Raw genomic sequence first — 21,246 nt, 5'->3', positions numbered from 1 at the left:
TTTTGTTATCTTTCTGTAGTTGATTTGCTGCTGTGTTTGGGAATATTGTCCTATCCCTTGCCCCAAGTTCATGTACAGTAATGTGTTGGACTGAAGGCCTCCCATTTGACTCTAGAAGATATTGGCATTCTGAAAAGTTTTTGGTTGACTTAGTGACATTACCCTGATCCTTTGGTTGCAAAATAAGATCAAATCATCACTCCTCCACCTCCATGCTTAACAGTTTGTATGTGGTGTTTGTGGTTATAGCCAAGTATTTTTATTAGGTAACTGGTAATTTATGAGCCAGACCCAGAATTCAGACCACAACCAAAGAAAGGTTAAACCTTTTTTTGTTTTTTTGTTTGTTTTTTCTTTACAATGATAAGAACATGCAAGATGGAAGGCAGTTTCTTTTTCAGATTGGATCCCAGATCAGACTCTATGAAACAGACAAGAAGTGAGTATCTGGGAGGACAAACAGTATGTGCAAACAGAAAATAATGGATTACAAAGCAGATGTTGTTTCCTTCGAGTTTCTCTTTGGAGACTTGGACCTCAACAAAGTCATATCCTTGTGGATGTAACAGTAGAGGATATTAGTATGTTTGTTTACTGGGGATTGTTTCACCCGCAGAACTGTACTCTAAATGGTAGAAACCAGAACTGAGGACATCAGAGTGGGGAGACCAGCAGGAGGGATATGTTGATATAGACACACAGATCATCTTCACTTACCATGGACTAATTGGGTGTTACAATGTCCACAATCCAAACGTCAATGGATTGTCTAGATTAGCAACAGGAAAGGCAGAAACGGAAGAACAGTCCATCAGACAGTAATCAGGGTCCAGGTACATGAAGTGAGGTTCAGAACCAAAATTAGATTAACTCACAGGGCAGCCAGGGAGCAGAAAACAGGTAAATCAGGAACAAGGGATGGAACCTTGTTCCCAAAGTCTTTGGTTCATCTAGTTGACACTTTGTAAACTTGTGCTACTCCATTCCTTTTTGGAGAAGATACTTCTTTCTCACCGTCCTGTCAAGCAAAGTGCAGAGTTTTGTAACTACAGGCTTTAGTATGTTAAATACTATGCCACGTTAAGGTCTGAGGTGCATCTCTTTGGATTGTTGCAAACCAAGCTTTAAAGGGTCTGACCTTGGGAATGCATGGACATTCTCTTGTTGGATAACTGTCTGCTGTCTTCTTAGTTGCTACTACAAAGTAACTGAATCTGCATTGTTTGGAAATAGCCTAAATGCCCTTTTCAGGCTGGTGGTTTGTCCTCCTTAACTGTGTGTCAACACACATCTGACTGCCAAAATACCTGCTGTTGTAGGAAACCAGGGTAGGTTTTCTCCTCCCTTTCATTTTGGATACCGTCTATATTTCATGTTTGCCTTTTATTGTGGACTTCATTAATATCATTAATAAGGAAATTTAAGTATATCATTTTAAAGATCAATTTCACTTGCTGGTGATCCATGAATCAAGTGCATTTGATAAGCAGCTTCTGGCTGCTAAGTATACTCTGAAATCCTGGTGCAGATCATTTTCCCCATGACAGTTAGCAACACTTGTTTTGCATTTGAAAATCACATCATGGTAAGATAATCAATGTCATTTTTTTGAAATTAAGGGAAATTTTAGTGCAACAAATCTTTTTGTCTGATGTTCGTAAGCATCTTTTACTCCACAGTTAGCAGTTAGAGTTATGACATCACTGCGGATGTCATTGTTGCCAATGGAACTGAACATTCTAATGACGCATTCACATCAAACACGTTTTGAGCGTCAGGTGAGTCGTTTACATTCAAAGTCTATGTGGAATGTTGGATTCGCTTGACGAGCGAGTCAAATGCTCCAAACGCCTCATGGGCCCTCGACTTTGAATGTAAACCAGATGCGCCTGACTCTCAAAACGTGTTTGGTGTGAACACACCATTATATGTCCAGTGTCATATTAGTTCCATCATATTAGGACCAAGGCCTGGTCCTAATATGATGGACTCATTGCTTTGAGTCAGGGGTAACATTTAGAGGTAAAATGTGGATTAAGTTTTAGATAGGGTTAGGATTAGGGAAAATGTCTGTGTTAAGCAAAATCACAGCAACTAAAATGAAGGGAAATGAATGCAAAGTTCTAATATGGGTCGAAATAGTTTTGATAAATCTGTATAGCATTTTGTTTTCTAAATCATTCTATAAATAATGATGATATAATGTTAGGTTGTATTTCTGCCAATTGCATAGCTGCAGTACATTAGTAGTCTAATGTGTTGAATGTGCTGAAACATATTCAACGCATTAGAAACCAATCAGAACCAAAAGTTTGTCTTTTGGTTCTGATTGGTTATTTCTGGACAGCAGCAGAGTCAGAGGAATTTTCAGATTCTCAGTTTCATATTTTACTGTCAGACACTTTTAACAAATATTCATCCATCATCATCTAACACATTTATCCTTGCACACACACATTCACACCTTATGACAGTGTTTCTCAATTCCAGTCCTCACGCCCTCCCTGCCTGCATGTTTTAGGTGTTTCCCTTCTGCCACACGCATGGATTGAATAATGGGTGATTAACAGGCTTCTGCAGTACTTGATGGTCATGCAATAATTTGAATCAGCTGTTCTGGTATAGAGGCACATCTAAAACATGCAGAGCAGGGAGGCCTGAGGACTGGAATTGAGAAGCGCTGCCTTAGGACAATTTAGAGAGACCAATTAATTTTTTTGAAATTCTACCTGCTGCAGTTTTTATATATAGGAAAGTTTTAATAATGTTATTTTGGTGTTTTTTTACTCTGAAATTGATCTTGTGTTTCATCCATTGACTTTGGAGTTAGGAATATTATTTGCCAGTGTCTGTTTTGATTTCCTAAATTTGTGAAAAACATTGAATTTTCATAATGCCCAGTGTTGGCAAAACCTGGGATTGGATAGTTATCTAGGTTAGTACCACCTGGGTGTGGGGCGGCGTAAAGGCCGAGCCGGGCTTAGACTGGCCTTCAGGCCAACGCCAACACGAAGCCCCTCCATGCAACCAGTAGAGGTTGGTCGCATGGACCTCGATGTTTGATTGGAGGTCCATCTTTCCTCGGATGTCTCTGTTGGATTGGAGGTCCGTCTTTCCTCGGACCTCCCTGTTGGATTGGAGGTCCATCTTTCCTCGGACCTCCCTGTTGGATTGGAGGTCCATCTTTCCTCAGACCTCCCTGTTGGATTGGAGGTCCATCTTTCCTCAGACCTCCCTGTTGGATTGGAGGTCCGTCTTTCCTCAGACCTCCCTGTTGGATTGGAGGTCCGTCTTTCCTCAGACCTCCCTGTTGGATTGGAGGTCCATCTTTCCTCAGACCTCCCTGTTGGATTGGAGGTCCATCTTTCCTCGGACCTCCCTGATGGATTGGAGGTCCATCTTTCCTCGGACCTCCCTGGTTGATTGGAGGTCTGCTTCTCCTCGGACCTCCCTGGTTGATTGGAAGTCCATCTTTCCTCGTACCTCCCTGATGGATTGGAGGTCCATCTTTCCTCGGACCTCCCCGGTTGATTGGAGGTCTGCTTCTCCTCGGACCTCCCTGGTTGATTGGAGGTCTGCTTCTCCTCGGACCTCCCTGGTTGATTGGAGGTCCATCTTTCCTCGGACCTCCCCGATGGATTGGAGGTCCGTCTTTCCTCGGACCTCCCCGATGGATTGGAGGTCTGTCTTTCCTCGGACCTCCCCGGTTGATTGGAGGTCTGCTTCTCCTCGGACCTCCCTGATGGATTGGAGGTCCGTCTTTCCTCGGACCTCCTTGGTTGATTGGAGGTCCATTTTTCCTCGGACCTCCCTGATTGATTGGAGGTCCGTCTTTCCTTGGTCTCTTCTGTTTGCAGGGAGTCTTCTTTTTGCAGGGGGACCTCTGGTTGGGTGGAGACTCTCGGATGCTTGTTTTCCAGAGCAAGTTTCAACTTTATCTTCAGGTCTGCAACCTGACCCTGCAATGATTTCACTTTTTCCTCCTGTTCTTTCATTTTGGAAGCTTGCGCAGTGTGAGTTTTGATCTGTTCCTCAAATTTAAGTCTCTCTTTGTATCCTTCAATCATTACTTCAATCAGACCTTTATTGCGGGATTCATATTTTTCTGCCTCCCTCTTGAAGTGATCCAGCTGTTGAAGAATGCTCTTTGATTCACCTTCACGTTTCACTTGCAGATGACGTTCTCTTTCCAACATTTTTTGGAGCTTTTGAATCTCCTCTTGCTGTGATTTCACTTCAGCCTGACATGCAATCCTTTTGTCTCTTTCCTCACGGAGTTCAAAAATCTTACTCTGCAGTTCTTCTTTAAGATAGTCTACCTGCTTTGTGAGATTAATGACGTGTTGGCTAGTCTCTTCCACTTCTTCCACTAAGGGGGTGATCTCGAAGCCAGCAGAAGGAGTTGTTTTCTGCTCGACTTCCAATGATCTTGGGCTCTCAAAGTCGCCGGAAGGACTTGGTTCACCCTGGATCTCTGCTGATTCATCCTCCGACTCGCTGTCGTCGTCAAAAACAAGGATTTCGTCGTAGTCGACTTGGATGTTTTGCTCCATCATTTCAATCCATGAAAGCTCTGCTGGAAAAGCTTCATGTTCACAAGTATTCTGTTGTTGCTTCATATCTATATTCTGGTAACTTCTTGCTTCTCTGAAAGGATTAATTTCGAAAGTGCTCTGAAGAGTGATCTGTCGCGATAGAACTGTGGAACAGGTCTGAGAAAACACTGTCTGTGAGCTACAGTCAAGAGAGAGATTCCTTTGTGATATCATAGAGTTATGACATCACTGCGGATGTCAATGTTACCAATGGAACTGAACATTCTACTATGACCTGATGTAAAAAACATTTTGCTAGACAATGTCAAACATTGAGAAGTTATAATTTTTAAACATTATGAAGCCAAAAAAAAACAAAAAAAAAAAAAAATATATATATATATATATATATATATATATATATATATATATATATATACACGGCCAACCTCGAGAATGAACTCAAACCCAGTTTCACACAAATACAAGGATGCTAGCATAAATGTTTGGATGTTGAACAGGACGTTCAAGGTAGCTATGAAGCTAATTTTCTTGTCTCTTCTACAGAGAGACATGCAAACATACCTTTATCCTGGCTTTTTTCTATTCTTCCTCTTTTCTTCTCTCCCTGAAGAATAAGTTATTTTTTGCGACATTGGTTTGCTTGCTTATCTTCCACCGCTGCTTTGGAGGTTTGAATACGCATTGAACAGCAGCTCAAATCACCGGTGAAACATTACCTACCGCTGCCACCAGGGGGAACCCAAGAGCAATTGATTTTTTTATTTTTGCCCATTTCAAAATAGGTTTCTACATGATTAAATATATATGAATGTAAATTAAAATCACACCTTTATAATAAAATTTAAATCACAAAAGCAGACTACAGCGATGATAAATATATGGAAGGAGTCTGCGAAGGGAGTCGACCGCCCCTTCAGTCGACTCCCAGTTTCACACAAAAAGTCCGAGTTTTTGTGTGAAACTGGGAACTTCTACTCAATAAGATTGACTAGAAATTAAATTTTATACTGATTGCAAAAGGACAGAGCAGCTGTGTGGAGTTTCCAACCCCTAATTTCCTCCACGTCTCTCCTCAGAGATGTGGTCCATAGCTGAGGGAAAATAATAAATTAAAAAAAGTGAGATGAAAGGAATTATAGGTGATGGAGTTTTGTTTTTATTTTCATTGTTAATCACTTCAGTACAAGTCAGAATATTGTAGTTCTACTTCTTACTACCCCATGCGTGGTTTTCTAATTCTACACTATTTTCATGTGTCGTCTTCACAGTGCAGAAAACACTGGCTACCGTTCAGAAACAGTGGTAAAAACACATTTCACTGCTGATAACTCCAGACTCTAGATTTAAAATTAAACTGGTCACCACTGCGCTCCTTTATCTGTAGCACACTAAGACTAAAGCAGAATGCTGAAAGCTGGCACAAACAGCTCCTTGGTCAGTTTGAGTGAGTAAATCACAGAGGCAGCTCTGAAATGCATAGCAACAGGAACGCAGCAGATTTTGGGATGGGCTTTTTGAAAAGACAGACACATTCTTAGTATACTGGGCTGTGTACCCACCCACACACTCCCACATAAATCCACACCAAGAGGACAGGTTATCAAACGGAGAGGATGGCATGTTTTACACAAGCAGAACATTTTAATTACACAAATATAGTAAAGAAAAAAAAGATAACAAAAAGGACAAAACGATGCACAATGACAAACACCTACACAGAAATGAACATTAAGATTCAACAGCCGCCATAGGAAAGCCATGCCAATCAATCTGCCGGTCTGACCAGAGTTTGCTCTGAATATACACTGCCTGGCCAAAAAAAAAGTCGCCACCAAAAAATGGTCACACTCTCTAATATTTTGTTGGACCGCCTTTAGCTTTGATTACAGCCTGTATTCGCTGTGGCATTGTTTCAATAAGCTTCTGCAGTGTCACAAGATTTATTTCCATCCAGTGTTGCATTAATCTTTCACCAAGATCTTGTATTGATGATGGGAGAGTCTGACCACTGCGCAAAGCCTTCTCCAGCACATCCCAAAGATTCTCAATGGGGTTAAGGTCTGGACTCTGTGGTGGCCAATCCATGTGTGAAGAAGATGTCTCATGCTCCCTGAACCACTCTTTCACAATGTGAGCCCGATGAATCCTGGCATTGTCATCTTGGAATATGCCCATTCCATTTGGGAAGACAAAATCCATTGATGGAATAACCTGGTCATTCAGTATATCCAGGTAATCAGCTGACCTCATTCTTTGGGCACACAATGTTGCTGAACCTAGACCTGACCAACTGCAGCAACCCCAGATCACAGCACTACCCCCACAGGCTTGTACAGTAGGCACTAGGCATGATTGGTGCATCACTTCACCTGCCCCTCTTCTTACCCTGATGCGCCCATCACTCTGGAACAGGGTAAATCTGGACTCATCAGACCACATGACCCTCTTCCATTCCTCCAGAGTCCAATCTTTATGCTCCCTAGCAAACTGAAGCCTTTTTTCTGGTTAGCCTTACTGATTAGAGGTTTTCTTACGGCTACACAGCTGTTCAATCCCAACCCCTTGAGTTCCCTTCGCATTGTGCGTGTGGAAATGCTTTTGCGTTCACAATTAAACATATTCCTGAGTTCTTCTGTTGTTTTTCTTCGATTTGATTTGACCAAGCGTTTAAGTAATTGCCGATCACGATCATTCAGGATTTTTTTCCGACCACATTTCTTCCTGGAAGACGATGGTTCCCCACCATCCTTCCAGTTTTTAATGATGCGTTGGACAGTTCTTAACCCAATTCTAGTAGTTTCTGCAATCTCCTTAGATGTTTTCTCTGCTTGATGCATGCCAATGATTTGACCCTTCTTAAACAGACTAACGTCTTTTCCACGACCACAGGATGCGTCTTTTGCCATGGTTGTTTAAGAAATGAGGAGTTACTCATTGCATCAGCTGGGGTTAAATAACTTGTTGCCAGATGAAAGATAATCGCCTATGCAGTACTTATCCAATAGGAGGCTTGTACCTATTTGCTTAGTTAAATCCAGGTGGCAACTTTTTTTTTGGCCAGGCAGTGTATATTGGAAGTCTAACGAATGCATATTTTTCATGCCAATAGGATATTCAGTCTGCGTGATGTCTCTGCACGGATTGCCCATTTTTATACAGAGAACAGAAAAGTCACAAAGTGCTGAAAGCACACACCATGAGAAAGAAAATATGGATTTGTCACAGCGGATATTTTCATAACAATATAGTAAAAGAGCAAGGGGAATTAAATTTTTTAGCGTCACTACAAGTCCAAGCACTCATCTAGAAAAACAACAGAACGACTTAAACTACTAAAGAAAAACAGGCTGTGGAATGACCTAAAAAGAGTGCACAAGTTCTGCAGAGAGTAGGCAGACATTAGCAAAATGTCAAATTTATGCTGTGTTGAAACCAATCAACACAGCACAGGGCATGTGTTCAATATGCACAAACTCAGTTTCGGTAAATTCTGGATTCAGGTTTAACCCTCTATGGCATGGCGTTGCCCTCAGGCAACAAACCACATAGCTGTACCTCACATTGCTCCTTTATTTTATTTTTTGGGGGGCATGATTTTTGACATATTTTTGTCCAAAAAATAGTTCTTTTATGAATATAGTTTTTGTTTGATTTGTATTTCATTTCTCATAATCAGTGTAGACAATCTTGGTGTTCTAGACCAATGTTACCCTGAGGCAACAAACCCAAATCTGGTTCCAGGAGGTGTCAGAGTCCGATTTTATGATTGACATGTAATTAGGGACCACCAAGCTCCCAAAGAATGCAGGAAAATATTTCTTCCCCACAAAAATAAAAAGTCATGCCATAGAGGGTTAATATGCCAGTGACACATTTAATGATGTGCAGGTTTACTGATTGGGCAGTCAAGGACGACATCCAGCTGCTGCAGAGGCGCCAGCGGTGTGATTGGTCCGGCTTTAAATGCATAAACTATAAACCTATCTTCTATAAACATCTCTTAGAAATAAATCTGCTCCTCCAGTGAAACGCTCAGAGCAAAAGAGACGCTTGCAATCCGCCTTAAAAAAAAAAAAAAGAAGCAATTTTTTTATCTATTATTATTTTCCTAAAAAACATAAACAAGAAAGGCTTAGCCTGGCGGTGGGGCTAGTAAAGCATGGCGGGCTGCCAGGCCTATAATATACTGGGGGAAACCCTGACTAATAAATTATTTTACAATACTTAGCTGCTCAGCCCAGCTAAGGACAGACATTGGAAATGAATCTGGTTACAAAATAAAGTACAGGGCATGTGTTCATACTTAACAATTGTCCCTATGCAAATAAATGTATTCAGCTCAATTTGAAACGATCAGTTCCAAGATGCTTTATCAAAGTTTAATTTCTCTACATCATTAAGTCCCAATACTCTTTATCTTTTTTGTAGGAGACCTGGTGGTTTCTGGTACAAAGAGATTGCTGTGTCCCTTTTCCTCCTGTGTGGTGCCATTCCTGACTGCATTAAATATGAAAAAGTTTTCTTTATTAGTTGACATCCATTTTTCCTAGACATTTATTTGGTCATCAAACTTACCAGCAATCGGTCTAAAATTTTACTTTATTTCTCAGTCTTATGTTGGTTTGTAATTATTTTTGTAATATGTTTGCTGAATGGGTTTGCTTGGAAATATAGTTTTTTCTGTTTGTAATTAACAGACCGTGTTTCTGGGTGTATTAATTACACTGGTATCACAAACAAACAGTTGATTTTCAAAGGAAATCTAAGCAATTCTGTCGAAGCTGCTGTGTTGCACTCATTTATTCTGAGAGTTTGTGGTTCACTGAATCTAACTTGACTTAAGACTGATGTTGCTGACATTTTCCTTCTTCTGTCATATTTTTATTCAACTTTCAGCATCCAGCCAAGTTATTTTTGAGATCTGACGTACAAGACTTGCGTACATGGAGGCACAACGTTGGCTTTGGAAGGCAAACTTAATGGCAGAATAATTATTAGTGATACTGTGTCTGCCAAGGATTGTGCATTAAAGTGTCAGCTAGCATGCTGCTGATTTTGTGTGTGTGTGTTTGTGTGCGTGTGTGTGGGTGTCAGTTTGTGTTACTGTATGAGTGTGTCTACCTTGATCAGTACTGCCAGACCTTTAATATGCTCCTTCTGTGTTCAGAGTTTGGTACATTTTCTCTGATGTACGCTGCATGGAAGTGATTGTGTGTTAATTTGAATAGCTCATTCTAATTTGCCGCTCTTTCATTATACCGTTACTGTACAATTAACTGTTTAAGGAGCCAAAAGCTCCTCTTAGTTGCTGATATTGCAGGTAGCTACAGATGAGGATTCGGGCCACTGAAAAAAGCCCCCAACAACTCTGGCATTTTTTTCAGAATTCTGAGAGAAAAGTCAGAATTTTGAGGAAGAATGTCTTGAAAAGGAGCTTTCAACATTAACCTTAATGTTGAAAGATTTTATGAAGCATAGGTAAACATTTCCGTCTGTAGATGTGTGAAGCTGATGGATGCGTCCCACATTACCTTCAGCTGAAAATAAGTTATATAAAATATTGACTGAGTGACTTTGACCATAAAAGATTTTTGCAGGATCACACCATTCAAGTGATCCTAATACTCCTATCCATAGCCGCTGTGGATCAGTATGTACACATACATAGATTTTATTTTTTGTTTATTCACCAACAAATTGGTGTTTGGCCAATTTGTTGCTCTAAGTTTTACAACCGTTGTCAAAATACATTCTTTGACTAAATATACAGTCTAAGTGGTGAAACTGTGGCATTTGTTCAAGTGAAAGAAAATGTGAGATTTGATACCCAACAGTTTCTTTAAGTTTTTTTTTTCCCCCCGACTTCACTGTGCAATATCTTAACAGCTATTTCATTTGACCCTAAATGTAGTACTGCAACTACCTTGTTCAGTTACCGTGTTTCTGGTCACTTTACATTGTATTTTCTTTGGGTTCTTTGGTGAGTTATGGCGAACTAGAAACTGGTTTCTGGTCCACTTTGTCTTTTTTGGTTTAGCTCCTCAAAAATCCCAGTGAAACTGTTTTTAGACGCATTGAAACGAGAAGCATGTCTAACAGAGTTTATTTTTAACAGTTTTGTCATTAGCCATAGCCCACAGTGGATTGGATTACTCTTCGGTATATCTGCCAAAGAGTAGACTTTGGCAGATATACCAAAGTACTTCTGTCTCACCATTAGAGACAGAACACTAATAGTTCTGTCTCCATGGAATATGCACCATTCCAATGGTTAATGTCTCACTGTTGCACTTAGCATTTTACCTCCCGAAACTGCATTTCCCCCCCAGGAGCAAAGCAATCCGTGAACGTGTATATTTACAGCAAATAATTTTGGGATTTTCAGCAAATCCACTTCTGTATTTTATGTGAGGCTGTAGCTCTGCTGTGCGAAGCTGTGTCTCATCCCCGGAAGATGAAAATGACTCAGTTTATATTGATTTTGACCCAATCAATGCCAACAGAGACTCTTTTAAAAGATTTGTTTTGGTCTTTTCAGTATCAGTCATGCATAAATAGATTATTTTTGAGAAATGGGGTAGAAACTCACCCTTGATAATAATGAAAAAAATCTGGTTTGGCAATTGGCTAAAGGTATTTTTTTCCACTTCAGTACCACTCCATAACATGGGTTCAAGCTTTAGACTGCATTTCCAATTAGTGAGACTTTTTAAATATATAATAAATTATGCATAGTACTTTACCCTCCCAAACAGAGTTCAGCCTCATCTGAACAAACTTGATTCATGCATTTTTAACCAATCCGTCTGCGGAGGTTAGGCTGATGGCGCAAACAGCGTATTAAACAGCATATTAAACATCATTTGATCTTGTCCCTACATATGGAGATGGTTCCACTCATCAGTTACCTGAGTCTGATCCTCCCACTGACCTACATATAAGGAGAACAAAGGAAAAAGCAGTGGTAAAACTTATTTGGCAGATGCATAATGACTTTTTGGGGGGCTGTACAGGAAGTTCTGTATAAATGTTAGTGCAACAGCTGCTGAAAGTCAACATTGTTTCATGAATGGTACCATATTCACATCTTACAATGGCCCAGGCAAAGCCCAATTAAAACATCTATGTCTACACATAGAAATGTATGTTCACTCCATTTGACCTGACAGAGCTTGACATTTTATGACTATAATGTGCTAAGCTAGTACAGAAATACCTCCTACGGACTTGAAGCTGCAGGGTTTCCTCCAGTGTATTCTAAGCCTGGCGGGCCACCAGGCTGTACTTGCCCCCCACCAAGCATTCTTTGTATATTTTAACAGTGACAGTAAAGACTGATTAAGATAGGTTTACACGAAGGTGGTATGCACTAACTTTCAAACTATAATTCCTGCTTGCACCCCTGTACATTTTTTTTGCTTTAAACATTTTTTAAACATGAAAACACAGTAGCCTAGTCCCCCTGCCACCAGGCGTAACCTGTATTGCTTGTACAATGTTTAGACTCAAAACACATGTTTCACCTTTTTATTTGTGAAAATGATGAAATAATCCAATTTGTTTAGGTATATCTCAATAGATCCCATATAATAGCTTGAAGTTGTTGACGTATTGCTTTTGAAAGATTCCTTTCACCATAGAAGGAATCTCACTGCCTGTTTACACAGAGCCGCTCTTCAGGTAAACTAACATTTTTGTTGCGATCCAGTAAGTCGTTTACGCCGCACAGGTGACCAGAGTCTCTCACTCCAGCACTTCTTTTTTGAAACCAGGTGAAAGTTTTCTGTAAGTGAAGTACTCCGCAGGTGTGAAAGTGCAGAACACACGGCTGTAGGATTTATTCTACACACGAACTGGCAGCTAACAACAAAAACAATGGCGGATAGCGTTGTGCTACTTACCTTGCTCAGTTTAGCACAATTTCTGATAAGTAATATGTGTTACAAGAGCCCTTTTTCCATGGGAGACGGAGACGAGTTACTGTTTACAATGAGGTGGAATTTAAGGGTCAAAAGCACATGCAGATTTGATGACATGTTAAAATCACAGCACCATCTAGTGGCTCGGCATGACAGCTGATTCAAACGGCAGCACAGTCTAAACGTGGAACCGTTTCCCAATTGACATCTGAAAGTACCAGCACGTTCCGGGCAGCGATCTCATGTAAAGGTAGCCTCAGTTTTAACAGGAAGAGGCTTCTGTCAGAAGAAGTGGTGGGAAAGCAAGAAGAGAGGAAGAGAAAGCCAACTCAGACAACTTGAGGAGTCATCAATTTAGTCATTGTCAGTTCTTGGTAGTCTGTATTTTTCTTGAACTCAGTAGATGAGAAATTATCCGTTGAACCCAAGGTGCGTTATTATTAAAGTGTTATTAATGCATGTAAGCATGTGATCCGTCCATGTTCTTGTTCTCGTTCCCTTATTACCCGTATTACTAGGCTGTGCCTGTGTGCAAAGTGTTCTCCATCAAACACGGCCGCACATTAATACAGTCAATAAACCATCAGCTGCTGATCAGGCGGAGAGAATCATCATAGTCCACTGTTGGGTCCCCTGGGGCTCCGCAAATTAGCACAGCTAACGTTGCTTTAAAAGAACCACAGTCATCCTTTTTTTTACATTACATAACTTCTACTTGGGGTTCAATTCTGTGTGTTTTTTTTTTCCTTCTGTTTTTGGTGTAAACAATGTCTGGGCGGAGTCTTAAGCTCTATTTTCTCCATTTCTGCCATCTCGCCGCACATAACAGACGCCTTTGGAGCACCTGGATGTGAGACAGAAGTGGGCTGGTGGTACAAGAGGAGCTTGTTAAAGCTTCTATTGAATTAGTCTCGAAGGGCTCCCAGTTCTGCCGTTCTGGCGCCACTCCCTGTACTCTCCCTGCCCAGGCCTTGTGTTACTCTTCCAGATTGCTTCAATCACATCATCTGCTTTCTGTTCATGGAACACCTGAGTATTTTTAGCACACTCCACCGACCACTGGAGTGGCTGCAAATGATTTCTGACTGATGATGTGTGAAGCCGCCGTTCTATCGCTGACTGAGAAGAGACATTCTGGCCACAAACGCCACCCCGCAGTAACTTTGGCTGAGGGTGCCAGCTGTGATTCCTGCCGTGTCCTCGGGTTTGAAAATGAGGCTACGTGGAAATCTTCTTATGTGGCTCTTAAAGAGAGATGAGAAAATAACAGGATAGCTTCTGTCCAATTTCAGTTTCAGTCAGATATCAGTTTGTTGAGCCGCTTTTCATCCTGGTGCGGTGGGCTTTGGTAGAGTTTAAAGAAATCTGCGAAAGACAAAATGCTGCCTCCCTATCGAGGATCTGCAGAGAGTGATCAAGGTTGATAGTGATCCATACCTTTTATGTCATCATATATTTATTCTTTTTATTTTTGTAATCATGCTGTACTTTAATCTCTTTTTAGTTCAGTTGACACTCTATAATTTTTTTTCATTACTCTGTCTGCCCTAGTCAGTTTGATCCCCACCCACTGTCATCACTATTTTGTTAATATTTGCTGAACAGTTTTTATTGATTACTCTTGCCAGCTTTTGTTGTTTTTTTATGAAGGGCCATAAGGGACAACATTAAATAAATAGGTGCATAAGGAAACAATTAATTACATGTGCCACTAAATAACTAAATGTTATAAGTTTGCATTTTAATGATTTATTGGCATAGTAAATAAATCATTTAAACGTTTGATTCAACATGTGTTTATTCAATGGTACATTTACTTATTGCTTTACTTTATGTATTTTAATGTACCTTAGTTGCATTTACATTGTGAAGCCCTTTGTGCAGTTCAAGCTTTTTGAAATGTGCTACATAGATAAATTTGACATTGAATAAATAATGGACTTACTTATTCAGTTTTGTCCCGTTTGGGCTTCCATAATTTTTAAAGTGCCCCATTTATGAATGCTGATTTAACTCAAGTAGGGAAATTTAAATGAATAAATCAAGTTATTATCCAGCTAGATTGATGCAAGATCTTTGTAGATGTTGTTTGGCTCTTGTGTTTCACCCTCAACGTTATCCTCTTAACGTTGAGGAGAGATCTGTTTACATGGAAGTTTCTTCAGTACAATTATATTCTTTAATCACGCAAAACATCAGCCTGTGTGTGTGCTCTGGATAAGTACAGCTGATAAATGGTGCTTTTATGCAGCTATTTTGGTATGCGAAAAAAATGGCTCATGTTTTTTAATAAACAAAAAACATGAGCAGAAGAAAATATGTTTTTATGCACTGTGTTGTTTTTGCAAAGAATCCTTTCACACACTGCTATTTCCATCTTAAAATGACCAAACATTTTTGTTCAGAGAAAAGAGACTCATTTATAAACCTGAATTTTTGTTTTAAGTTCAACAACCGCGTATTAGTAAGATCCACGTGGTGTGTTTATGTGAGCCATTGCTGTCCTGATTGGGCTGTTATTCTGGTTATAAGTGGTCCAAAACAACAGGATGTCCAGATAAAGATTTTTCTTTTTGTCTCCAACAACAACCTGCATGTTTTTCAGTAAAGTATTTGCTTCAAGTCTAAGTCCAGACTTTTTGCACACTACAAACCCATGGAAATTAACATTCACTTTGATTCAAAAATAGATATTTTATTTATCTAAAAGGGAAAGCAAATGCGGTTGTAACTTTTATTATTTAAATGTCTTCAAAAAGTTTTTTTGAATGGTGGTGGCTGTGGGAGGGAAGGATCTCTGATAGCAGTCAATATTTGAGTGAAGACTATTTCTGACAGGGCAAATATGAATGTGTGCTTTTTAGAGTGGAAGGGGTAATATTTCATTCTAGTGCTAAAAGCAATAAAAAAAAACACACAATATAATTAATTTTGTTATTAACAGAGCCCCCAATTTTTTTTCTATTTCTATAAACAACAACAAAGAAACTATTTTGTGGAGGGCCCCCTGTTAGTTAGGGGCCGTTGGAATCGTCCTAACTTTTCCCCCCTATACGGCGCCCATGATCATGTTGCAAAGGTTTTGAAGTGGTTGCCATTTTTGAAGTGGTTGCCATTTTTACCTGTTGCTGTGCTAATCAGCAGTAACATAATATTGGAGTTATACTGAAGCGTTTTGTATTCCTCTCCTCCCCCCATCTTTTCTTTTTATCTTGCTTTCATCTCCAACATCCCGTATTGCTGAGGGCATTTGAAATGGTTGTGTAATTTTTCCCCCTTCTTATTTACTCTTCATTTTACAAGGCTCTCATGATATTCCTTTGATTTTGAAAAACAATCTGTTGAATTTTTTTCTTTAATTTTTTTTTAGATGTAGAAAACAAGCCATAATGATGCACAACATGTGATAGTTTGACTGTGATTATTCAGTTTTGGTTTGCTTTTGCAAATACGCTGGCATCGATTCAAACTGTGAAGAAAAACAAAGCATTCCTGAAATCTCACTAATGTAGTTTTCTGAATCAAAAAAGCATAATGTTTTTTGCAGAACAAAATAATTGATATGCAACTGTTTTTGGGGGGAATTGTATGTGATCAAGGTGGTGCCATAAGATATATTTCAGTACAATTGGCTGCAAAGTTCATGAACATAGAAGGCAAGTACAAGCCATGGCTTCAGCCTATTTGTTTCTTGGTAAACTATAGGCTTGTAAAGTGGTATTGTTGTTGTTTTCTGTGTACAATATTAATAATTCACCAAAATAAAGCGAAATTGAAACTGAAACATGCTGAAAATGGACTCTTAAAGCCTTTCCAGTGTTCGATTGGATCTAAAGTTGCTCTGCTTAAAAATATAGAAGTAAAGAAAAGATTTATTAATTTGTTTGGGATTTCAGAGAGAAGTCATGCATCCTCTAGCAGCTGATTCTACTCTAGAAGAAGGAAGTTGTGCTCGGTGTCTTCTTCAGAGATTTTCCTGTCGTTTCCTTCAGATTCAATGATTTTTTTTTTTCAAAAATTTTGGTTTTCTTGACACAGTTTGGAGTGAAAGCAAACCACACCAGCTGAAAATGTAACAAATGTTGCAAAGTTGGTCCCAATTAAACCGGGTCTACGGGACGACCAGCTGTGAAAACACGCTAAAGCAGATCAGCAGACCTGAAGCAAAAATTCAGGCAAGTTCTGACGCTACTAACGTATTAACCGTTGAGTTGCCTCCATTCCCCAAAAGGTTTTATTTATTCTGGCCCAGCAACAAGGTTGGTGTCAATAGATTTTTGGTATTAGATGTTTCTTAGGCAGTGAAAATGGAAAGTACAAGTGCTAAAAGAGATCTGGTTCTGTTATGGCACTACGGACTCGATTCTTTTAGCTTAATGTCAGTTGTCCTCAAATAAGCCTATTTGAATCTGTAATTAAATGTCCAGTATTAATCCTAAATAATAGCTGTGTAGAGTTGAGTCAATCCGTGCTGCTAGGTGCTAGTGGAAAGAACAATGTATGTTTAACTCTGGATTAATTGCTTTATTGGTTTTAGAGGCACTGTTTACTTGCATGTTCACCAATGTCAACATGGGCCTATTTTGACTTCTTTATGACTTCTCTTGTCATAAAAATGATTAAACTCTGGTCAGATTTGCAAAATCCAGTAAACACGCACTTGTGACCTTAGCCTTATTAGCCTTGAGGAGCTAACTACATACATACTATTAGCATATAGCAATACTTGGGTTTCTCTGACATGTTCGAGTCAGTTGTTGGCATGTGTGTGTGTGTGTGTGTGAGCATTTCATCAGGATGTTTAATCAGTTCTTCTATGTTCGAGTCTCGGTGCCAAAACCTTTTGTCGTTCAACACAAAAGAATGCCGTTACATAATGCCTCCAGGCCTAAAAGGCCACACAGCAATGTTATTATGCAACGCAATCATAAATGTGACTTTCCCCAAACGTGCTATCTGGAAAGACTAGTCATTAATTCTTCCCTCTTTTATAATCGCCTTTGTTGTGCTTTGCGGTGCACTGTTGTGTCTCAGTGTCCCACAGAGCAGACTCTGATGTAATCAGCATGTGGATGTGAAGCATGAGTCCGGACCAAACGGGCCTTCTCAAGCTTTGAGGCCTAATTATACATCCACATTCTGCTGAAAGGAAGAGGTCAGAGAACAATGAGCTGGAGTCGGCTTGCGGCCAGGATTAAAAAAGAACGTAAAGGAAACTGGAGGCTTCGTTCCGTCACTTGTTGTCTGATGATTCTAAATGAATTACTTTCTTATTGTGTAAAAGTTGTCTCCTCTAACTTTTACCTGTTTTTCATGTTGTTTTCCAGCTTGACTAGCTCTAAACATAGAAAAGATGTTACCATAGAAACAGTTTTATTCTGTCTGCTTTGTCTGATTCGCATCTACGCACTTCCTCAGCCCGCAGTTTGAAAATAATTTGACTATTATCATTTCTTAAGGAACTCTTAACTATAACTGGTCAAGTAAATACATTTTCTCCTGCAGAGCTGATAGAATTAGTTTTCTGTAAATTAGTGTGCCATGAAGGACTGACATGAAGGCACCAGCAGCATTCATAAACAAGAATGTTGATGACATCACAGCTGCTGCACTAAATCCTGCCTTGGTAGGTCAAAATGTATTGAAAGTAAACTTCTTTTGTCAATTTAGAAACAGTGGAATTATTGATGAATTATTGGTGAAGAGGGACATTTCCTGAGTGGAAAGAACTCAACTCAAAAAAAAAACTAAACGGTCAATAGACTGGACTTTGCTTATTTGCTTTCTGTGAGACATAGCGCCAAATAATCGGTGGGAAATTTCGACTTTTCGCAGATTTTCCTTTAGAGCATATCTGAAATATACAAAAGAAAATGTAGCAATGCTACTTAGCTCACTATTGGCTGGTGTTTACGAGGCAGCCAATCCAGGACCTCCATTTATTTCCCTTTTCAATGATTGGGTGCAGTCCCATGAGTGAAAATGAAGCTAAGCCTGAATGTTAGCATTTATAGAGTCACAGTTTCCACTGTGGGTATTAAGGCTGAAATTTGTCACTTTTATTAAAAAAATTTCTATACATGTTAAAACTGTCACTATGGCATAACAAAGTTGTCAATATGAGACAGATAAGCTGTGAGAAAATCAAACTCCTCCACTTCCTTCCACTCCTACTATTGCAATCCGCATTGCTTTTGGTTAAAAAAAAAAAAATACAGCCAATCAGAGCCAGGAGGAAGGTCTCAATCACTTCGTGTATGTGCTGCTTAATGTGCCAATGCCAAGAAAAAAAAAACTTACCATTCCAGCAAAGCTTTTTATTTTTTACTGTTTAGGCTGCCACTTTTTCAGTGGGCTCTCAGAATGGAAATGTGCTGGAATGTTTTTCTTGAGAGAAATATTGAGGTTTCTTTCCTTGACCCTTTGTTTCTGCAGCCTACATACAAAAAATTGGAAGAAATGCAATGAAATAGCCAGGATTAATAGTCTCAAGTTATTTCATTTAAAATGTACTTACCTGTGGCATCTCCTTTTTACACATTAGTAAAATAAAAGTCAAGTGCACGCACCCCCCCCCCCCCCCCCCCCCCCCACACACACACACACACACACACACACACACACACCCCTACTGGCCTTAAATGTGTCAAGGTCTTTGAATCAGAATAGCTTCTAATCAAAAGTAATCCAGAGCAGACACTTTACATTGTGATCTATGAATTAAAAAAATCTAAATTATATAGACTACAAAAGCTTAGCAGAGGATATTACTGACATTAAAGTAAACTTTGGAAAAAAAAATACTTTGTGTATTACATCTTTTAGTATAAAAAATTGAAAATATTATCGCAATGTTTTCTTTCGTCTTTATCGAAAAGAAGATTTTAATGAGAAAAGTTTGCACTCGTTTAGGGAACCAGGGTTTCACATTGGTGCCTAAAACCTTTTTGCATCTAATTTTTTTTTACCGTTTGTTTTCATTTTTGGGACTTGTTTTTGTGCCTCGAAAGGAGGCAAACGAATGTGGAGGATTTCTGAGCTGACGGTAACTTCTGTCTGCTGATGATCTTTTTGCTTTGCAGGTGGCACGATGGGAGCATCGCACTCGGGGCCTCTCCAGGCTCTTTGGCGGCCCCTACCTGGCCTGTTGTGGTCTGGCAATCGTCATCATTCTGCTCAACGTTTTCAGGAGCCACAGGTAAAACGAAGAAGAAGAAAAAAGATCAGGATTTTCCACTGACGATTGCAGTGTTACGAGATTAATTGCTATCAAAATTCAACAAGATACAAAACTAATCACAAAATTTGGTATATTTGGTCGTCGTGGCAACCAAAATTCAACAATACATCCATTATGGTCTAATACGTTCAGCCTTTTATTCATTCACACACACATTCACACACTGATGGATGTAAGTTACATTGTAGCCCCAAAGACTCAAACAAGGTTCCTGAGGGACTTTGTCAGTTAGTGCATTTCTATTACAAATATGCACAAAACCTTTTCAGTTTCACAAGTGCAGCGTTTCCATTAAATGAGAAACAATTAAAATCACGTGAATAAGTTTAAGTCACAAAAAACATGCTACACCATGATCATCCAACCACTTCCTGTGGTCGTCTTCTTTGTGGTTTGTGCCAGTGGCAACATCCTGTTGTTGGTCACATGACTTGTGTGATGCTAAAAACCCATTTCTGTTGTAGTTTTGCAAAAATAAACCAATTTCATTACGGCCAAAAAACCCACCTCATCCCAGCGCCAAAACGTTTTATCTAAAAAAGATTTTTTCTTATTTTTTAATTGCCGTGTTTCCATTTAGCTAATGTATTTTCTAAATGTCAAACTGTGCAATTATGGTCAATGGATGACTTGTGCATCCTTGACAATATAAGTAGGCATTTCATAGCTCATTTCATCTCCAAATAAGGATTTAATCAATTTCTATAATTTCTTGGGGTCATTTAAGTTTTGATGGAGTTTTCTCAACATAAAGCTGGAATTTATTCTTTTTAACAAGGGAAGTAAAGCATTTTGTAAGATGTTTGAATGCCAGCCAGTCACTCTGTGATTTAGAGTGCCTGGCCTTACACCAAGTGTTATCTTGATCTCTTCAAAGACTAGACAGCTCAGCAGCAAACTAGGGCTTATTTCTATCCCATATTAGAGATTTGTGAAGAGGGACATGTCTGTTAATAAAAAAAGTTAAAATCACCCTGGAAGTATTTCTTAGCCAATCCTATGTCATTGACCAGTCAAAGAGCCGTCGATCTTAATGGGAAGCCTGCTCACAGAAATGCTTCACATCTTTTTTCAGGATTTGAAGAGTTTAGTTTGTCTGACAATCACAATAGCACAATAAAAACCTTTATCATTTGCAAGTTCTCCGCTATTTGAATACTAATGCAGAAAACCGGCATGCAGAGTATTCCCCTGCAAGATGTTTGACAGCATACTGTTGAGAAACAACAGGCTTTTCATATACTGTATTATCATTGCAGTTTTATTTGTGCTTCTCAAGGGAATAATCCTGCCCACAGTGAAACTAAATATAGATAAATGTAACAATTCATTCACATTTTCAAGGACAAAAAGAGAAGAATAGCTTTTTCATCCAGTTATCCAAGACGACTTTTAGTTTTTCTAGTTTTTTAAGACACGATTCATCTGTAAGGGAAATATTGCCAGGACCTAGCTTAAAAAAATTTACCAATTATGTTTTCAGACCACATTGCTAAAAACTGATTACCCTAAAATGCCCCCTTACTAC

At 39.3% G+C, this 21,246-nt stretch overlaps 1 protein-coding gene across 1 annotated transcript in view; it reads left to right on the top strand.

The window, feature by feature from the left end:
* pemt (phosphatidylethanolamine N-methyltransferase) overlaps positions 1–21,246 on the top strand; it is a 64,116-nt gene that overhangs the window by 17,199 nt on the left and 25,671 nt on the right. The window contains exon 3 of the mRNA XM_005807355.2: positions 19,561–19,676. Within this exon, the coding sequence (XP_005807412.1) occupies positions 19,561–19,676 (116 nt within the window). The remainder of the gene's footprint in view (positions 1–19,560; positions 19,677–21,246) is intronic.

The sequence above is a fragment of the Xiphophorus maculatus genome, chromosome 10 (assembly GCF_002775205.1).
Source record: "Xiphophorus maculatus strain JP 163 A chromosome 10, X_maculatus-5.0-male, whole genome shotgun sequence".
Taxonomy (NCBI): domain Eukaryota; kingdom Metazoa; phylum Chordata; class Actinopteri; order Cyprinodontiformes; family Poeciliidae; genus Xiphophorus; species Xiphophorus maculatus.
Note: the sequence above shows the minus strand (reverse complement) of the source record. Positions and strands in the feature narration are given on the sequence as shown.